Source organism: Brachionichthys hirsutus, chromosome 21 (genome assembly GCF_040956055.1).
Source record: "Brachionichthys hirsutus isolate HB-005 chromosome 21, CSIRO-AGI_Bhir_v1, whole genome shotgun sequence".
Taxonomy (NCBI): Eukaryota; Metazoa; Chordata; class Actinopteri; order Lophiiformes; family Brachionichthyidae; genus Brachionichthys; species Brachionichthys hirsutus.
In genome coordinates, this window is record NC_090917.1 from 5,212,620 (window position 1) to 5,234,294 (window position 21,675).

Consider the following 21,675-nt stretch of genomic DNA (forward strand, 5'->3'; position numbering starts at 1 on the left):
CCAGTCTCGAAATAAAGTGCAACACCGCACCAACTACGTCAAACTCCACTTGTGAGAGCACCCAGAATGTAATGGGTTAAGTTGACCTCGTGTTTTTCTATCCTTGCTTAATTAATCACTTGGAACAAAGCAGGAAGAAGAGAACAGAAATTGACATATAAAGTAGAGACCCACCGCACGACTCAAGCTCATTCCTCAGTAGAGCAATCCAAGGCAAAGTCTAGCAGAAGGCTAATCAGGACTGAAGGTTCCCAATGTCTGACCAACATGAAAAACAGTCCTTCATTTTTCCAGCATTTTCTTTTCTTTCTTTTTTGTTACATATATATATATAACCTTTTAACCTTGTTTTCCCCCAGGGTTTTGAAATCCTAGTGTAACTACATATTGAGAAGTGGTAATGGTGGTGGGAGAGAGAGAGCTAAGCAAGCGGGCTGCAGGAGGCTGCCGCTGGCTTACTATCTGACCGTGGGACTATTTGGGCATTTGATCTGGTGGCTGTGCGTGCACATAAACACAAAGCATCCATGGACACAATCACACACACTCACACATAACAACGTCACATAGAAACACTCGAAACAATCCTCTGACCACATTGGGTGAAAGATTTATTTCTATTACCGGTATGTTGCCCAATGACCACCTTTACCAAATATTTCTTTCCAGTTTATAACCGCTCATCAAAATGTGATCAGCTTTACCAAAAACATCTCAAGAGGTTGGACGCTAACTGGCCGACCATTGTACAAATACAATTTCAGGATTGAATTTCATTCAGCACAAACAAGGCAGCTCAGCCTTGCAACTGCATGCGCCGCTTTTCTCACCAGGTAAATCTTACATCACTATCTTCCGCTTGAATTTTAATACTGGGGCTTCTTATTTGAAACCATCATGTGTCCAGTTCAGTGGATTGTATTGTTAAATTCCCATGACGAGAACCTCCTCCATTGGAGAACAGCAACTAAGAGAGAATAGCATGATATACAGTACTTCTACCTCTCCTCACAAATGAGATGGTCAACATAGAGTTAACAATATTCATCAGGATTCTCACAACTCAACCTCATATTGGTATCTGAAACTGTAATTTAAGATTTCACTGTGAATTAGACCTTCAAATAGTTCCTGTGAAGATGCCGGATTTGGAGGATTCTGCTAAACTATCCTTACGATAGACCTTTGGTTTTTCACAAGTATGGAAATACAAAACACACGTCTCGCTCCCTCCTCAAGGTTTCCGTCTCCTTTCCAGCATAAATAATCCCTTCAGTCTGCTGGCTAAACCCTGATTGGAATCTTGACGCCGCGTTCAATTGTGGGTTGATGTGGGGGGGGAATGGGGTCTCTGTGTGTGTGTGTGGGTGTGTGTCCATATATAAAACTGTTTCAAGACCGTAATACCAGAGGGGAGTCCATCTCCGTCAAGCCAGGCGTCCTAAAACCATCAGTTTAGAGTGAAGGCTGGCAAACAGATCAACAAGCATGGACTCACATAAGCTGTGCAGACTCGTTCACTTAAATGATAGCATATTTACTGCAAATTGCAAAGAGATGTGCAGCTCTGGAATGCATGCAACCCTTTCAGTTCTGCAGAAGCACAGCAATGTGTGTAAATACTTGGGGGGGCTGAGTTCCTGGCCCTACAAAGCCTATGAACTTCGGCATCGTCTTTCTCTGTCATGTGTCAGAGACCCTTATGACTTGACGTTCTTTGAGGAATTATTTGCGGGTTCCGAAGGCATGCCATGCGGTGTAGAGCTTGACTTCAGGTTTGTGCCAGCTTGACTATAGCGATGACGCTTGATCAGAGGAGGCCACTTGCAAACAGCATTGTGTTACGAGACGGCTCGTCTGGCATGCGGCATGCTAATGCTAACAGAAGAGTCGGCGCCACTAACGCACCTTGTCCTCAGGGACGTGATCGCTTTGGCCTCCAGCACTGTAAGAGTGCTGCTGTATGCATAGCTGGGTGTTACTATAGCTCCCCAATATGATAGCCATTAAAGTAGTTCACATTAGTTTCCTTCAAATCCCATTTGCCTTATTGTCTCGCCATACCTAAAGCATGTGGAAAGAGAACGCTGTGGTGTAGCTCCCCCCCCCCCCCCCCCCCCCATTTGTCTTAGTGGCATGCTATTACATCTACATCTCTCTAATAGTTTGCTGGCTTGACAGCTCAAGATCAGGATTCATTTGACTACATATCCATCATCAGTATATCTCAATGTGTTGAGTCAGCCTTATGGCGTACATCATCAAACACAAAGGGGAATACAAAGGGAACGCTTTCAAACCCAACACCGCAGGAAGCCAACCAAAGTGAAAAAAGACACTGAATTTCTAAATCTTTTTTTTTTTTTGTCTGCTTAACAAATGCTGGTCCGATTCTGTAGCGAACAGGGGAGAAAGAGAGTTCTAAAAGGCACGCACAAGACTCTAGTCAGTCAGGACGTGGCGACAATGCTTGCCTATCATCTGGATTTTGTCATTTTCCAGATATGATTTTCAGCAGAGTCACCAGCCTCTACCCCCCCAATGCCATTGCTTGGCCTTCAGGGTGGGTATTTATCAGTTGCCCCTCGATAACAAAATATACCTTAAGATTCTAAGTTGCACTGTCTTAATGACCTGAGATACGTCATACATGATCTGCTTTAATAAACAGCTACCTTCACTTGTCTTGCCTGGGTGAAATGAAACAGAGAGGATGCATCAAGAATGACTTGGAAACCTGAAAATGAAGGGATGACTATAAAGCAGTGAAGAGGGAAACATTGCTTTTTACATAGCGAAGTAAAAGCTGCCTTCACCATGCATAGACACACACACACACACACACACAGACTTGGGTTTGGATGGAGCTGGCGACAGAAAAACAAGGCTTTCTTTGATTGGATTTTAATTACCAATGTTCATAGCTTGGCTGTGTTCTTTTATGATTGGACCACTGAAAGCCTTTTTGTTTGCCTAATGAAACACATTGAGGGGTATGTTCTTGAATTAAAATGTGTGTGTGTGTGTGTGTGTGTGTGTGTGTGTGTGTCCATTTGTGCTTCCACCCATTTTATTTGCATGAATCTGGTATATGGGCCGGGGCCCACATTCTTTTTTTGAATGCCAATGGGTGGGAGTGGCTAGAGTAGGAGACAGAGATGAAAGAAATCACAGTACTTTGTTTTACAACATGGTTATTTTAGGTGGGCAGCCATTGCTCATAATTGTTGAAATAGGGTCATGTATTTGACGCCGCTGCTCATGCTTTGCTCTAGTGTCCGTGCCTTAGTAATCTGAAATGAGACCTGCGGTTACCTCAGACAGACCACGTAATTATGTAATGCATAATGTTCTGCTGGTTTCAGTAAGATCCCTTTATAAACACGTGTCACATAAAATCCTCTGTGTGACCTGGGAGACTGCAATATATTATTCAACTATGTTATTCAACCATATACATCTATATATTTATATTCACACAGGCGGGTAGGAACACTAAAACATTAAGCTGTAAAAAGGTTTAAATTTTCATAAACTGCAATTGAATGTCGTAAATTATTATTGTTAATACATATTATGGTAACATCTCCAGGAATGGGGTTAAACATGAATAATAAATAAATAAACTTTTGCCAGAAGCTAACTGTCAGATATCTTTGTACGGTAATCGTCTAGCTAGAATCTTTAGTAGGGGGTTACTGAGGATGTTAGCGGGGTCTGGGTGAGCAGACGATGGCTTTGCTTACTGTGAACGAGAACAATCGGTTCTTTAGCAGAATTTGTTCTGCACGTGAATAACTCTGAACATTTAATTGCTGCCATGGAAACAGAACAGTGAGTGAAAGTGACATTCGGCGAGTTGTTTGCAAGAAAGCAATCCCTCACAGTGACAGTGTGCATTCATGTCTGAAGGTTTGAGGTGTCTGTGTAAGTGTAGGTCAACATTATGTGTGTCACCGCGTGAGCCATTCATTGCTGACAAAAGCACTTCTGTGCTACAGCATTGGGGAAAGTCATTAACGCTTGTAAAGAGCAGAATCTAAATCTGATTATTCTCTGGCCTCTTGCACTGGATTGATACAATGGGAATAATTATTGGTGTTGTACCCACCTGGACTATAGATGCCATAAAGAAAGACTCTTATATAACAAAATATTATAGATTAAAAAAAGGTCAGGATTGTATGTCTAAATAATGTACTATCCATCTTTTTTTTTTCAAGTAATCAATAACATAATAAAAGCCGTTAATATTAGTTCTCTGAGGCTTGACTTGGAATAGCAGTGTTTTGATTTGAATGTAATGTCAGCATTCTAACATTCTCACATTGTTAAACACGCTCATTTTTATTAGACAATGTTTACCATCGATCCATATTGGTTTAGTGTGTTAGCATGCTAGGCTTTGCCAAATGTACTTAACTTAAAAAACCCACACAGGGCGAGAATGTTATTAGTTTCCAAAGTATTTAGTCATAAACACATTTCAGACTTGTGGTTGAAGAAAATAAGAATGTTTATTTCATCAGATGATATATGATAATTAAAGCCTTAGTGTCGGAAAACCTCTGGCGCTTAGACTCTTCAGGGAGATTAAAATCAAAGGGCATCCGTCCGGACAAGTAGACAAATATGTATCCAAGGCTGGAATCCAGGCGTGGTAGTGGTGGCTGATAACCCTGCTGGAAATGATGAAGGATGGAGTTTAAAAAAAAAAAGAAAATGGACAATGAAAGTGTGTCACTGTGCTATTGGAGCGATGTGACCAGCTGACCAGAACAGCTGATAACTCAATGGACATGATGGAAAATAAGATTTAAGCACACCTGAGCAGTTTGCTCAATAGTTGTTGAGTCTTTTAACACAAAGGCATGAATGTAAACAAAAATAAACGTCTCGAAGCTATTATAGTCTATTCAGACATTTATACCAATCCGCCAGGTTGGTCAGGATTTGTCTTTTTGGCACCATTGAAATCCAGCAATCCAGCCATTCCACTGAAAACAGTTCATATTAACATCATACTTTGGCAGAAATGGACAAGGGATGTCCAGTTGCTCTGTAGTTTTTATTTATTTTTCCTCCACGATCACGCAGTTGTCTCTGGGCGAGGTCCTTTGTGTTGATGCAAGAGATGAATATCTTAGTGGGCGTGTGTGTGTGTGTGTGTGTATGTACACCACCATATATCAGATAATTCATCTGGATATATATTCTTAGTACTAGAAACTAAAATCAACCTTTTAGAATGACGCATTTTTCATTAATCAACGCTGGGAAAAAATGAAAGCGAAAACTATCATTCTGATGAGAGGAATAATCAAGCAGGATATCCTGAAAGGGCCTCCAAGAAGATTGCGTCATCAACGTCCGTCTGCTGCGATGATGTTATCGGTGACAGCTGCGTGGTGCGGAGCCAGGCTTGAGGCGCTTGGGGAGCCAAGAGGCATCCAGTTGCCAGCAGATTCCCTTCACAGGGACCCACCTGCTTCGCATGTCCGTTTTTCCCCTCTAAACCCCTCAAAGGGATTCCCCGAGTCCTCTTCTATGTCCACTGGCCCCGACATCTTTGAAGTCGTGATCCTATGTGTTTTCATGGCATTAAAGTCATTATCCTCTGGTCGCGTTGTGTCATGCGTGATCCCAAAGATTGTTTGAAGTTTTCCAGGGAATCTTTAATTTAATGATTGGTCACATGCCAACAGTCTACACGCGAAGCAATTATTAACAGCCATTGATTATCAAAACCAATTGCTCCTGGGGTCTGTTTATCAATCAGACATTCTCAGACCAGTGAAATGTAAGGTTTTCGTTTTATGTAAATGGCAGTGACATCAGTTGCTGGCAGTGCTACTAGTTTTACTGCGAGCACAAGCCCAGCCTAACTTAAAAGCATCAATTAAGGGTTGCGCTGCCATTTGACTAAAATCCTACACCCCATTTCTGTGATTCATGCAGGAAAATATGTCTCTTTGTCTTTGAGGTCAACCAACATTCGAGAAGCTGGCACTGGGACAGGAAATGGGAGTTAATGGTGTTGGAGTGGGAATGAAGGCAGTGGCACTGGGGGGGGGGGAGTTGCTGAAATAGGACAGAAATCATTTTCAATGAGAATGTGTATATTTTAAACTGATCTTTACCCTGAAGCAGCTGCTCTCAAGAGAAATCGGTTCAAGAGCATGAGATAATATTTCATTAAGAAATTACTTTAGGTGGATAGAAATGCTTTTATAAGGAGTATTTAATGTATTCTGTAGAATGACATATGCAGTTTTATATCACTACTGTAGCCAAAGCCATGTACCTGGAAGTTTAAAAGGGATTCACAATTATGTCCAAGGTTATAGCAGTAATTTTGCTGATGCCGAGCGTGTGGACCAGGCAAAGGAAAACAGTCCAATAATATATAATAATAGTTATAAAAATAATATACTTCTAATAAAACCCAATATCTAAAGAAACGGCAGAGGACGGGCAGGCATCACTAATAATAAATATAACAGCCTAATGGATGGACGGGCGTTATCAAATGAAGCCCGGAACCAGAGAATGACGCAGGGAAACAGGAGCAGAATCCGAGCTGCACACATACCGAGGCAAAAGCATGTATTCACGTCTACTGGTGTGTTAATGGGACCTGATCCCCCAAAACGTATGCGAAGCGTGAGACAAGGACAAGATAGGACAATGTCAGAGCGTTCGTCTTCTTTCTGAAGAAAAACAGCCTCTTGGACAAGAATATATGAATTATTCATACAAGGTCCAGCGAGGCAGTTCTGCCAGGATGCCAAGAAATGAGCATGTGACAGTTATGCCAATTTGGCAATTGAATTAGGTGCAACTGGATGCATTACTACACTGTCGTTCATCCATGTCACTGCACAGTAATCAAAGTAACAGCATGACCTAGTGTGCGTGTGATTTAATCAATCCTATTTTATCAAAGCCTGATGTGAACTGTTGCCTTTTTTCCTGAAGCGTCTTAGAGAAATGACTTTGATGGCATGAGATTTGTTTTTGAGTGGCAGGGTGTACCTTAGTCCTCTGTGCCCCCCCCCCCACCCCAGTCTAACCACTCCTGCAGTTTGTCTCTAACAGAGCTCACCATGGAGACTAAAATGTTTTTTGGCTCTGATTGAGACGAGATCTATATATTTGTGCAACGATGTATGACTCACTATTAGGAATGTTTTTATTATGTCATAATGAAATGGAAACAGCATGTGCTGGAGCCGAGATGAGCAAAGAATGATGCACCATGCTTTGGCATAATTTTCTGGTATAATATAATTATCTGCGTTCATGGCATGACCATTTTTTTTCACACAGTATTTTCTTTTAAAATCCATTTGTATAAAGAGTTGTTCAATACTTCGAGAGGATCTGTACATTCCATTCTGCCTTGTGCCTCAGCAGTGCTATTCGGTGAGCTATAGCATCAGATGCGTCACAGGTAGAAATGAAATTATAAATATGTCATTGTTTTAAAACTAGAAGTTGAATGCGGGCATGTTGAGCCCAGTACGGGAGATTAAAATGTGCTTGACTTCACTTTTTTTTTCTCCCTGTGAAATGATTTGAAGAAAATTAGGCAGGAAGCATGAGACTGAGACCTAATGTTTCCTATGGGACCTGTAAAATTATTACGCTGTTCTATTAATTTCATGGACAACTTTACCAATGAGTGCTATGATTTCTGTAAAACTGAGCTGAGCTTTAGCCTAAGAGCAAAAAATATTTGTTTTCTCCAGAAATATGGAATGCCTGAATATTTTAGCACATTTTTGGTACACATTTCTTTGTTTGCACATTACATGAGCAAACACTCATAAATACTAATCAATGTATTCTTGTCTATTCCCCAAGGTCAGAGTCAGGGATCTCGAAGTTGACCCATCGTTTGTCTCTCAGAGATCGCGTGCCAAAAGCAGAGAAAAACTCCTCAGACAGACCCCCATCCTACAGGAGACGATCTCTTAGTGTGGACTGGTGAGGTCAAAACTATTTTATTAGTCCGACAAATCACATTCTATGATGATTCCTGAAGGCATGGTGAGGCAACGCTGCTTCCTGTCATAAATGATGAGAAATGACACAGTTGCATGCAGCTTTGATGATGATGATGATGATGAGGTGACACAAGACTTTATAAACTGATATCAAAAATTTTATTTTACACAGAAGCATCTATCATTTATTATTAAGTTCCAAAAATGTTACAGCTAACACGAGCAACACTTTGACAAATGCAAGGGAGCATTGTTATGCTGTGTCAAAGTCAAGACCTGAGGTCGATGGCTTGGGGACAGAGACTGGGTGGGGTGGCGTTAGCGTCCTGCTCCGGGTCTACGTCTGTGTTTTGTTGAGGAGCGCCAAGAAGTTCCAGTGGCGCCGGCTCATCTTGCTCTTGTAAAGCTCCAGTCCCCAGGCAGACGATGAAAGGAGTTTGAACGCTTTCCATCATGAGGGCGCCTTCCATTTCCCACCCACGGGAATCCTTCCCAGTCTCCCCTCTGGTTGCCTGGACTCCAATCATTTATCTACCCATCTATCCTGCCGTTCCTCCATCTGGTATCCCCCAGAGGTTCTTGACGTGTATTTTTGGCTCTTTTCTTATACTTCTGTCACCACAGAGAAAATAGTCCAGGGTTAGAGAGCATCTTACAGTTAATGCACTTCATTTCTTTTTCTTTTTTTTACTTTACTAAAAACAAATTCATTTCCTGATGTCTAGGCTCTGAGTGGGACGGGTTCTAGCTCTTCAGTAGAGTTACTTTCTGATTTGTGGCGTTACAGATGTGGGATTCTCTGTGGTTTCATCCACACATGCTCGGACCTGGTGTGAAGTCTTACAAGGTCTTTTTTCGGCCTTGTGAGACATACTGTGTGGTCTGTGACTGATGCAACGATGTGTGGTCCACCAACTGAAATGTGGTGTGAAGTGTCTGATCAGTGGAGTAAATGTGCAATGTGAGGTCTTCTTCTACAACAGTTGTGCGTTTTCACCCCCATGTTGTTCAAGGGAGGGGACCTGGCCTTTAAAGTTCAGGCTCTGATTGATGGAGTCTGGTTTTAATGAAGCACAGTGGGCAGATTGGACATGCTCGTCTAGGAGAGGAATGAGGGGAGCTCCGTCACAACTGGATTCTGACTTTCTCTGGGGCGAGGCACCATTACAGAAGTGTGACTGGGTTTTTCTTTTTTTTTGTGACATAATAAACAAGGGACCCCAGGGGGAGAGGTTCAGGGCTGGGTGTGGGGGGGTGAATCATGTCATGCTACTGGGAGGTGAAACAAGGTCGGTCCGGCTCCAGACGAGCACAGCTCCTCTGGAATGCACAGTCATCAATGCGGTCGGGATGAAAAAGTGGAACACATCTCATGAGTCAGTTGCATTTTTGGAATAATTCAATGTATCAGCTTTTCTTTTTGCCTGTTTAAGTAATCGATCTTGCTGTTTTCTTTTAACTTTATGAGGGGTTATCACAACACGGTATTTCCAAAGATATATTACATTGTTGAACTGTAAATGTAAAAAAACAAATTGTTTTTTGTAAAACAAAAAGTACACATGAAAGTCTTTTATGTCTTTGTACCGAGTTTAAATGCGGAAATGAACTCTTAACAATGCTCATCCTCTCCTTTCACTCTTTAAATCTTAACTCTTAAAAGCAAAGTGTCACGAGGATCATTGTAAATATCAAGGTGGAAACCTGTCAGCAGCTCTTCAAAGTAAAGCAGTCTCGGGTGGCTTAATCGCTATTTGTTTAGTGGACTGTTTCATCTGTGTGTCAGACGGCCCGAAAATCTGCCTCTATTAAGAGAAGTCAGAGCCTGTCAGCCCAAAACGAGTCTGAAACAGGAGCCGTTTTGTAGCTTTGTCAACGTCTGTCGGAGCTGGCAGGGCCTTGGGAAAATGTGATAAAAGATAATGTCAGTGTTATTGTTATTGGTAATGATAGTAAATGCACTCCAGGGTATGGGAGGAGTAAAGAGCAGAAAAAGGTGCAGGCAGTGGGTGTTTAAAGCTAAATAAGAAGGGAACTGCTGCCTCTCAACATTGCCGAAAAATGATTCACATATCTCCAGAATAACAAATACTCATTTAAAAATGTTTTTTTTTTTTAGTTCTGTTTCTTTAAAAGCCTTTGATATCTTTATATCTTTTTCCCTTCATCCGTTATTTTTGTAAGTATCCTTAAGTCATTATCTAAGGGCTTGTATTTGCTGCCATATTTCCTGTGCATCATGTGGAAATGGGAGACATCAAGAAGAGTCTTTGAATTCATGGCTGGTGCTTGCAAAGGCACACTGGTTCCGATCCACAATGGACCCAGTCAATAACTATTTATTTCCTTATTCTTCAATCTTCCATGGTGACATCGAGGGAGCACAAGCCCTTTGCCAAAGAACCCTTAGTACAATGGAAATGCAGCCATGCATGTCGGCCAAGCAGTTTTTATTTCTCATAACAAATCCCCCCTACAGTACGTTTGGAGAGGAAACTTAATCCACAAGTACTTCAACATCAAAATGTAATGTATCAATCAGCACTCAATTTGGGGCCTCCCTTTCAGCCCATATCCACTTAGTAAATAAAAGTAGAATTTGAATGAGTGCATTTGTTACCATACCATAATTGTTTGAGAGTGATGTGTGTGGCAATGTAGTGGTCGCTGTTTAAATCCTTCCATCTACACTCCCCAGCCCCCCCCCATACTCCGGTGCCACGCTGTCTTCAGGCACATCTTGCAGCTGACAGCACTCCGAGGATGAGGTCTCAACTTCAGTGGCAGGATAGACACAGCCTCCCTTTACCGTAGCCACCATACCAACACACACACACACACACACACACACAGTGGCGCAATCTCATCTGATTCCCTTCTTGATATTCATGCTTAAACACACACACACACACATAAATGAGCAAACACATGTTGTAATAGTTAGCATTTCATTGAGTTGAGGTTTTAAGGGTGAGTTGTGGGTTACCGAGTGCAAATACATATGAACTGCACATAAGGAGAAAAAAAAAATAAAGAATTTGGAAAAAGAAAATCACCAAATTTATAGTACAAAAACAGAGGAGCTATGCTCAAGGGGCCAGGTTGAAAAGTACTTTCGGACAGGATGCCACTCGCCTCATTTGGTTCTGATTTGATTTAATACAGCCCGACTGCTTCTTTTTCATCTCTTCATATTTTCTCCTTTCTCCTGTGGCTGAAAGCTGTCAGTTCAAATGAGGCAGATGTATAAGTGGGTCCGTGTGTGTTTGTTTTTTTTCTTTCTCTTTTGAGATTCTGGTCAGAATATCCGTACTGTTAGGGATTGCTACAGAAGAAGACTGATTTCAGCTTGTATTGGAATGTCTGATATTTGACGCTTGCTTTGCAACTGTAACAAAGATTTTATACCTCTAATATTAAGTAACAGTAATTCAATTACATATGATGCGAGATAACATAGCTGAGTATGAACTAGCTGCACTATTGGTCACCCTTTCACTAAAGGTACGGACCAAGATATTGCAAATCAGTGTATTGATCCCACTTGGGATTTTCTCCTTAAATGAGTCATGATCTGTGATTTTGGATGCAGATTGTGGCAGTTACTCTTTTCATCATAGAATTAAATGTGTCTATTTTTTAAAACATAACTATTTTTCCCTTTCTCTTATGTTGGTGCAGAGGTTATTATAATATACATATATATATTTTTGAAGCCTTCATGGTTGGGAAGTCTTTCAAACATTGGGGAAAACAGTGAACATTAAACATGTGATGCTTGATAATTTATGCTTTTACCGTTTCGTGGCCTCCAGTATTAATTTGTGTTGTTGACCAGATGAATGTAGATTCCAGTCCACATGAAGGAGCAGGCCTTTTGGACAGAGTCTGGACATACTCACACACACACACACACTCATATGCATGCACAGACAAGCAAATACAAACACATATCAACCTTTAAATATATATATATATATTTTTTAATAAAAAATAATAGATAAAGCAAATAAACATTCACACATGCATGTATAAAAATGAGAATGCATCGCTTTAGACATGCAACTTCACACAAGTACATGCACTCAGATATTTACACACACGCTCACACGGAGTTCTTGAGTCTGGATGCTGCTGCACTGAGGGAGATTTATGAGGCTGGCTCCCTCTTGTCCTGTGTGTCTCCATCGTGATACTTTAGTTTCCACTCCAAACCTCAGCTCAGCACACAGAAACAGATAGACAGGGAGGGAGGGAGGGAGGCTGAAAAAAGAGAAGCAAGGGGAAGGAGAGAGTTGGTAGGGAGAGTGAAATAGGTAAGACGGGGAGGAGGAGAGAAAGAGGAGGTAGAGTTGAAAATATAATGAAGAGATGATGAAAATTGGACTGTAAAGTTGCTCCTGTTTCTGTTTCAGAGATAGTTGGTCGGGTCAGAGAGCTCCATGTGTTGCTTATAAACTAATAACCGAAGTGAAACAAACTGCACCCCTCTGCCCTCTTTCTGAAATGTGTGAGTGTTGCATTCGGGTTCAGAGGCAGGAGAAAATCAGCTGGGAAACCCAGGAGGCTTGCGGTTTGAAGTTAGTTTTGGAAAATAGTTTACAGACTGAAGTAGGAAGCTCAGGTAGTGCGTTATAGACCAATGTGGACATAAATCAGTCCACAATGCGCAGTTTTGACTTTTAAAATCCAGGGGAGGAATTATTTTCACTTTCTCTATAGTCACGATTTTGTGTTTCCACTTTGATTTCCCCATTTTTATATCCCAGGCAGATTAAGCCACAGCCTTTATTTAATGCTGCTAGGATAATCAGATACCTCAGGAGAAGATCCGCCGAATGCAGATGTAAATTCCCCCTTGGGGAAAACTCATGATTCCATTCATGAGAAATACATATTTTACATTTGTGTCTAATCAACAGTGACTTTTATTGTACGTTTTCTTCTACTGATAGGTGTTCAAGCCAATAAATTCAGTTATGGGGTGTGAGTGTGTTTGAGCATCCATGATATCAGATGACTTTGTGTTCCTTTTCAGTTACAGTCCAGTCCTTCATCCTACATGTACAGTGGAGCCTCGAACATAATTCATTCCGTAATACTGTTTGAAAACCGAAGCAATATTTCCCATAAGAAATCATGGAAACTAGATGAATCCGTTCCTACGCACCTGATAAAAAGCCATTTACAGGCCTACAGTTATATTAATATGTAACTATGTGTCTCTAAACCACAGAAAAGTGTAAATAATATGAAAAACAAAAGCATAATAAAAGTTGCTCCAGTCGTGTGTTCAAACTCTCCAAAATAATTTCAACTTCCGAGGCATTTTAAACAAAACATTTTTGTTCGACCACCGAGTTGTTCGATAACCAAGGTTCCACTGTATTTGTGCGTGAACATGCACTTTATCCTTTATCGCAGCTAGGAGGGTACCCCTCACCCCCACCCAACCATCGCGCCCCATTCCTGTCTCAGATAAACAGCCGTGTGACTTTAAACATGGCGCCCGGCCAGCGTGTGACTGAGAGAATGGGCCAACTGGTGGCTTCAGTGGCCGGGGATTGCCCCCACCCCTTCCCTCTCCCTGGTTGGGTGGGTGGCATATGGCGGCCCAGGCAGGGACCCCTTTGGTGTAACACACACACACACACACACACACACATACTGCGAGACACGCAGAAGGCCTGGAGCCACCCAGGCTGGGCCCACGATCGCCGTGGGAGACATGGTGTCACCAAGGCTCTGACAGAGGAGGGGTTCTGTGCATGTTTGTGTGTATGTGATCCACCTAGGACGCACCAACCCCCATGTCCTGAGAACGTCGGCCGCCGCCCGCCACCATATTCCCATGGTGACTTCACTGTTGTCTCTGCTCATCAAAATTAGAGAGATTTACCTCCTCATGCACACAAAACACAGGCAGACACAGAGCCAACAGGTGGCAGGCCTCGCTCGGCACAGCAGGCCCGCTTCAAAGGTTAAGCATATAGCGGGCCGCTCGCGCTCTCACCGCCATTCTCTCAAGGGAAAGAGAAGATGAGTGCAAGATAAAAGGAGAGACAGAGGAAGACTGTGAAAATCAAGTCTGCGGGAGCATGCAGGGTGCACGGTGTCCACAATTTGATTCCAACGTGGTCATTTTTGACTGGAGCTTTAAGTAAAATGCATTTCCCAGTTCCCCTGCAGAGAATGATGCGAGCGAACAAACCCGGACGCCGTTGACCTCAGCACAATCTTAAGTACGTCACAATCAACCTACAATTTTTACAAACGCACGAGGGGAGGCCACAAGAAGGTCAGAAATATCTCGCCTCTGAACAATGGCGAGATATGCAGAGCGCCCTCTCACTACACCCAGCTTATCAAGAAGAGGAAGTTCAGGCTGCAGTGCACAGTTGATTACCAAAACTGAATGACTCCACAGTGGGAAAACAGCTTTATCCTGTCTGGTATCAGTTATGGCCTCTGCTATCTGTGCTGCAGCGGGTTCAGTGGTTTTCTACTGTATTCGTACAACTTCTCATCATCACAAGGTCATTTCTGTACTTTTTTTTTTTTTTATGTAGCTCCACTAATCAGCAGCTTTGCTCGAGGCCAGTGCTCCAGTTTTCCAGTGCGCACGTGGTTGGGTAATCCACTGAAACGTTTTTACACTCTTTTCGATAAAATCATTTAAAATCCCTATAACGGCCTACGTGCGTGCACGTGCTCGTTCTAATGTGCGAGCGTGTCCCATTGGTGCAGTGGCTGGAGGGCGTAGTGTTGGCGAAGCGGCACCTTGCCTCTGAACTGATAAGAGCCAGAAGAGATGGATGTATGAATCCCCCCTCTCTCGCTCTCTCGCTCTCTCTCTCTATGCATGAGTCCAGCAGCCTGCCTGCTTCCAGCCTGTCTGGTGCCAAGACTCAGATTTCAGAATTTCCTTCTACAAGCCACATTTAGAGCAGCCAGCGTACTGTGTGTGTGTGTGTGTGTGAGAGAGAGAGAGAGAGAGTGAATTTATATAATTTTCTCCCCTCACAACTTGCCCCTGACCCCCACCACCCTACTATCCTTCTGGTGTCATCTTTTCCTGTTCTGCATCTCTCTTTTTCCATCTGTCTCCCTCCTTTTTTCGGCTGGTTTTATGGAACCTGACCTACGCAGACAGCCGATGCAATGTACTAATACGAATGGCCGTTTGTGCCTGTGTGCAATAAACATGATTAGACACACACTAACATGCAGCAGATAGTCGGTCTTTGTGAGCAGTTTGGGGGGGGGGGGGGTAAAAAGGGGGAATATTGTCGGCACACAGCTGAACCCAAGTGACCTTGTGGCATCTTGCGATGGCACCGGATGGGGTTGCGGCGTGACGGGGTTCATAGAGAAGTAGGACTACTTGGGCTCCATGCATCGTGTGCTGAATAGTGATATTTCCAGAGAATCGGGACACCCGGGGGGGGGGGGGGGGGGAGCTTTCCTTGGTGAGCAGCAGATATCTGAGGTCCAGTATCCTGCTGCGTTGGAAGTACGGTATAATTAGCCAACAAGCACCAGCTGTGCCAATCAATGGACCCGGCTCTCCTCTCGTGGGTCATTATGACTCTTCTCCCTCCTGTAGCTGAACGTCAATCACGCTCAGCCCTACAGATGGATTCAGCCATTGTTGTAGTTCTGGCAATGTCATTTTGCAACAATAAGCGGGAGCCATCAGACCAAGCGACATTTTCCCACTCTGCTTTGAGTTAGCAGCTTTGCTCTCGGGTGTTCGGGTGACATTTCCATGCTCGCCGCTGTTGTGAACTGCTCCGTGGCTGCCGTTCAGATTGTGCAAAAACCTCAGCTATTCTGCAGTGCTGGAACCAACAATTTTCTTTTCGATTTTCTTCAATCACAGGTCTTTTCCATCTTGACTTATCGCCAAACACTAAGCAATTGTCTAGACTTTTATAAGTCGGCTTTTTTCACATGTGACTCACTGTCTGGTGGACGAAAACTGTTTGTGTAAACAAGCTGAAATTAAAGCGACTGCTGAGTTTCGGTGTGTTTGCAGCTTGGGGTTGTTGATTTTTTTTTTTTTTGTCCCACTGACGCAGTCTCACTGTAGCAGGCCGGGTGCATTTGATGTGGGATTGATTGGGAGCCAAACATGGAGTCTGGTTTTTTTTGCGAGATACTTTGGTTTTCCAGAACAACTGCTTCCTATTTGCCAAACCTGGTTAAAGTGTAGGAAATTGTGTGATGTGGACTGTGTGTGTGCATGAGTCTATTGGTATGTGTGTGTGTGTGACGTGTCTGAGCATTGATCTTTGGTCATTTATTCGGATTATTCAAGTTCAAAAGAAATGCCTTCAATATGGTGAAGGTGTTGATGATATTTTAGCGGTTTCTGGTGTGGTGTCACTCCCATTACCGCTATAACCGTGTTGCATGTGCAGTTTTCATTCAGTTACATACTCGACACACTTTTGAGGTGAAATATGCAATTTTATATTCCCAAAGAAATGTTGGGGTAAGTTTGTCTTTACAATCTTCAAGATTTTCCTGAAACCAGAATGGCAGCATTTTAAGTGTCAGCCACGTTCTTTAATTTTGTTGTATAACTATATACAACAGTTCACACTGTGTATGGTAAAATGTATCATTAGATTCGGAGTCAACTATTCCTGCTCTACACTCAAATAATAATCAAATCAATGCCATTAAAGATACATTATAGATTGTTCATTTTCCTATACGTAGCATACAGGAAATTGAAAAACAGTTTATCTCTCTCTGAGAATAAACACATCACAACATATATTACATACATCAATAATAAGCCTAATACGTATGTATATATATATATATTTTATATCGACGTCTTGCCCACCCGGGCTGTATGGTGTCTCGTTCAAGCTCGGATCCTCTACCAGAGGCCCGGGAGCTTGAGGGTTCCCGTCTAAATATATACACAACCCGTATTTTTTGGACTATAAGTCGCTCCTGAGTCTCTTCTCTCTTATGTTGTATTTTATCTTTCTCTCGGTCATGTCATTGGGAAATTGTATCCTAATCTCACATCAGGACGCAGCATCTCTGAAAATAAAGATGCGCCGCCACGTTATACACTCCCTAATGTCGTCAGAGAGAGATGAGGCAGTGTCCATGCCGACAGAAAAAAGTTGTCTGTTCCATCTCAGGCAAATAACAATAAGCCTGGGCCTGGATTCCAATGGGCTCTCGCTTTGAAATGCGATACCAGCACATGCATTACAAATATATCTCTTGTTTTATCTTCCGGGCCAGGCCCATGGAAAAATTACTCCAAATACCTGTCGCGCTTTATCTGGAACCCTGGAATAGGTTAGGCCCAGCCGGGAACATGAGGATGTCTAAAATAAGGCCTCTATTACGGGATAGAGTGGAGATGGATGGGACAGAGCGGGAAGGGACGGGGATCAGGGGTATTTTAGGTGTATCGGCCCTGTGAAAAAGGGCTTGTTGCGGGGGCTTGACGCTGCTTTAAAGTCTACTATGTAGGCCGCTGTCAGCTGTTGTACAATCTGCATGTGTTGGAGGAGGGTTTGTGTGTGTGTGTGTGTGTGTGTGTGCATATGTGTGTATGAATGCTAGTGTGGGCTCCCACATCCAAGGCAGAGCAGGAGTATAAATAATATTTTTCCTACAGATGTTCTCACCTTGACAAATCTGTTCTTGGCTTGTGTGATACTTCTTGGCATATGGCATGAAAGTCCAGCGTAACTTAACCTTTATTTACGTTTGTCGGCTTCTCTCGCTACGCTGTTCAAACCACTGCATTTTAACAGCAGCATTTGCATTTCTGGTATTCAACTTACAATGCTTTCCACAATGAGGAATAATAAACTAGCATTTCCCGGTGAACTGGAGCAAACGCATGGACTACTGCAGGGAAATGATGATGCTTAAGTTCTTTCATTATGATATTGGTGGATTCCAAAAATATCTGTATCTGTAAGGCGTTTATGACAACCATTTTTATTGTATTATTTTTCATCAACATGACGCATTAAGTTTATAACCAGGGTTAAATAAATAAAAGAAAGGGTAGAATATAATACAAAGTCATAAGGAGGAGAAGAAGAAGCGGAAGGGAAGAAAACTTTTGATACATCCTTGAGGAATGAATTTATCTCTTTGTAAGATGGGACTCATCGTGAGGTTTCTTTCAGCATTTAATGTGTGTGAATAGTACATACCAGGTTCCGCCCAGAAACACAAGTCACACAGAAGAATGGATAGGGGATACTGTCGTCATACCGTAAAAGATGATGTTTCAAAGCAGCGCTGGTGAATCAGCCACCGGGCAGGCATTACACGTGCCGGATGGCACCCGTTAGTGAGCACTGGTCGTGCCAGTGTGGTGTCCATCTGGCAGATCAGTGCAATTTATCACCATTCCATAGATCAGTGGTTTTTGAACCCCGTTCCCAGGTGGCTGAATATAATTTGTTCGGGATATGGTATCAATGAAAAACATTGAGAATGATGGAAATGCGTTATTTCTCAAATAACTATGTTTTGTATAAAATCAGCTGTTCACGTTTCTATGTATGCAGCCTGTGACGAGATGTTGTGATTGGATATTTTCTTTTATTAACTGTCCACAATTTTGTTGTTGTTTTTGGCCCCCAAAAAAACATATCAAATGCTTGTTTCAGAAGATGCAGCCATCAATACAACTGTTTATACAACGTGCACTTACCAGTCTTTGGAATTGTTGCATCCACAAGGTGGCAGTAAAGAGTCAGAAAAAACAAAACAATAGCAGCGATTTAGGACTCTTTGATAATGTGTCGTTAAAACACAAGCGATTCATCGCAGCTGAAGATTGAGAATTTGTTTGACTTTTTTGCTTCACTTTTTTCATCTTTGTTATTTTCACAGATTTTATGTAATGTCTCGTAAATTATTTCTACTACTCTGACTTCCTGTCGTATTGCTTCATTTCATTAATTTCGTACATTTCCTGTGAAGGAGATAAGTATCACCTGTGTCAGTGTTTTTTGGTTCCTTGTTTCTCTGACTTTCAGCAGAATCACGTTGACTTGATTTATTTTTGCTAATCTTTGTTGAGGGGTTGGGCAGATAAGACTCTTTTGCCTATATCTATCAAATATAAATAAACATGAGAAATCACAGAGCATTTGCTAAGAACAAAGCTATCCAGATCTGAATAAAGATATTTAATCATAATTTAGTTTTTGGGTACTTTCGTTTGGTTTTTATTTGAAGTGGACTGTTGTGCCTTGGTGGAGAAATGTGGTTTACTGAATGCTCTAATAGTTATTATTAGGGAAACTGTTATCTATTACCTAATCAATTCAAGATCAGGCTTCATGTGGTCCAAATGTTAAACCAACTGTCATATTCCATTCATGTCTCTCATCTCCTGTTTGTCTCGTGGCCCCTCATTTCTACTCCAGGGCTGACACTGCCAAAATGACACAGCCCATGAGGGGGGATCATGCTAACCAGTCTGCCACGACCCGCAAGCCAGCCAGCCTGTCTTCCCCAAGCGCAGCTCGACGCCTGTACCGAAATTTGTCTGGAAAATTTCGTGCGGGCACCAACCTCCCTGGCCTGGAAGATAGTGTGGCGTCGGGGCGCGGGGGAGACAAGGAGAGGCCGCGCAAAACCACGATAGTAAGTCACGGTGAAGGAGAGTGAAAAAATAATAAACACAGCAGCGTTTAGCATAAAACAGTCTTGCATGTAGTCTATATGTAGGCTAGTAAGATAACCACGGGCGGAAACTTTATACATGACTCTGTAGAGCAGGACAAAAAATATCATATTCATACATGCGCTTCATGTTAACTTTCTTCATGTCACAGTTCCAGAGTAATGAAGCCTTGTTTGAAGCAGTGGAGCACCAAGAATTGGACTTAGTACAGCTGCTTCTGTCCCAGTACAGTCTGGAGGAGCTGGATCTGAACACCCCAAACAGCGAGGGCCTCCTGCCCCTCGATATCGCTATCATGACCAACAACGTGCCCATGGCCAAGCTGCTGCTGCGAGCTGGTGCTAAGGAGAGCCCCCACTGTGAGTAGAGGAGCACAAGCGTACCTGATGAAACTGCCCAGCCACCAGGCATAAGTATACGTGGCGATTCACGGGGTAGTTTGAATGTCAACTTAAACGCGCCCCTCGGAGCAAATTGCACAGCGTAGCCAATAACGTCGTGTGTGTGACCCCTGTTGCCTCCACGAATCATAAGTCTCACCATTTTATGGTTACGGTATGAATGAGCTCGAAAGTTCTTTGATGAAATCTTGAGTCATTTTTTCCAATGCAGCTTCCAAGTTTTAGCTCAGAAGTGACATCAAAGGTATTTTTGCTTGCGTTCCAATAGTCACTGTATGGTAATCAACACTGTCCCAGTGGAAGCTGCGTCGCCCGGGGCTACCAAAGCAGTCGCATGTGCTGCCCATAGCATCAACACACATGTGACTTATCTTGCATACTAGTAATGCATTTGTCCACACTCACTGATTGCTGGCAGCGAAACCCTATTAAATGTGATGAAGGGGGTTGTAATAATAATAATAATACTAATAATAATGTAATATTAGTCATCTGTGATCTGCAGAGCGCTGCGCTTTCCTTCTGTTAATGATTAGAACTCGCCAGTAAGGCTCCTAGACTTGTTTGTGTTTGCGCTTTTCCAGGACAGAGCCAGACGTCTTATAAAGGTATCGTTAAACTGAAAACACTTGAATGGAAAGTTATGTTTAGTGAAGTTTACTGAACAGCACATAAGGAGAGAAAAGCCCCCCCCTCTTTTTTGTGTGTGCAGCCATGTCAACAAATCAAACGGCATTTGTTGAAGGATTGACTTCAAAAATTCTGCAAATGTTTCATTTCACGTTGAATTGATATTTCAATGCTTGGCCTGAAGATACTGAGAAAGGTCAGATCAAGACTTATAGAGTCAATTCTCATTATAAATTATTCCCAAGCACGACAAGGCCGCTTTAATGTGAATCCAGTCTTAATGTGAACGAGGACAAATCAAAACAGACATAAACAGCGGTGACAGCAGCTGGACGCGTTTCTGGAGCTGGACACATAAATCAAAATTGGACCCTCAACAGTTATTTCTATCTGTCCAGGACTCCAAGTCCAAGGGTCCTCAATAACAATTGTGGCTCTATCCTTAAACGATAGCCCTGACCCGGTTTTAAAAATGACAAAACTGCCTTAAAGTCGTCCCAGGAGTGGCTGAAAAGACCAACAGAATACCGACGCTGCGCTTCAGAGGAGAAGCTCGCAGCCGCAGAATGAAACACCCAGATGAACATTTTGACACGGAGCTTTAAACGTACTGTCAACAGTGGAATCTAACGCTCAACAGTGGAATCTACAATGAACAAACACAGACCACACAGACTAAACACAGACGCACACACACACACACACACACACACGAGTCCCAAACCAGCCACCAAAGAAGAAGTACAGTACAGCTACTGTCTTTTGTGAGCTTAACAGCTTGACTTACCTGTTGTTGTCGTTGTTTTTAGATCAATTTGTGCATGGCGGCATTTTCAAGTGTAATAGGCTTGAATCTGGTGATCCTCGTGTTAGGATAAAGCGCTTTCACCAATCGCACTGTGAGGATTTTAATATTTTTATTGGGTGTTACACTGTATCTCAT

General features: G+C 42.5%; 1 protein-coding gene across 1 annotated transcript in view; it reads left to right on the top strand.

Annotated features, from left to right (window-relative positions):
- ankfn1b (ankyrin repeat and fibronectin type III domain containing 1b) overlaps positions 1-21,675 on the top strand; it is an 82,442-nt gene that overhangs the window by 47,306 nt on the left and 13,461 nt on the right. Inside the window, exons 5-7 of the mRNA XM_068754654.1 lie at positions 7,867-7,989; positions 19,442-19,661; positions 19,853-20,060. Coding sequence (XP_068610755.1) covers positions 7,867-7,989; positions 19,442-19,661; positions 19,853-20,060 — 551 coding nt within the window. The remainder of the gene's footprint in view (positions 1-7,866; positions 7,990-19,441; positions 19,662-19,852; positions 20,061-21,675) is intronic.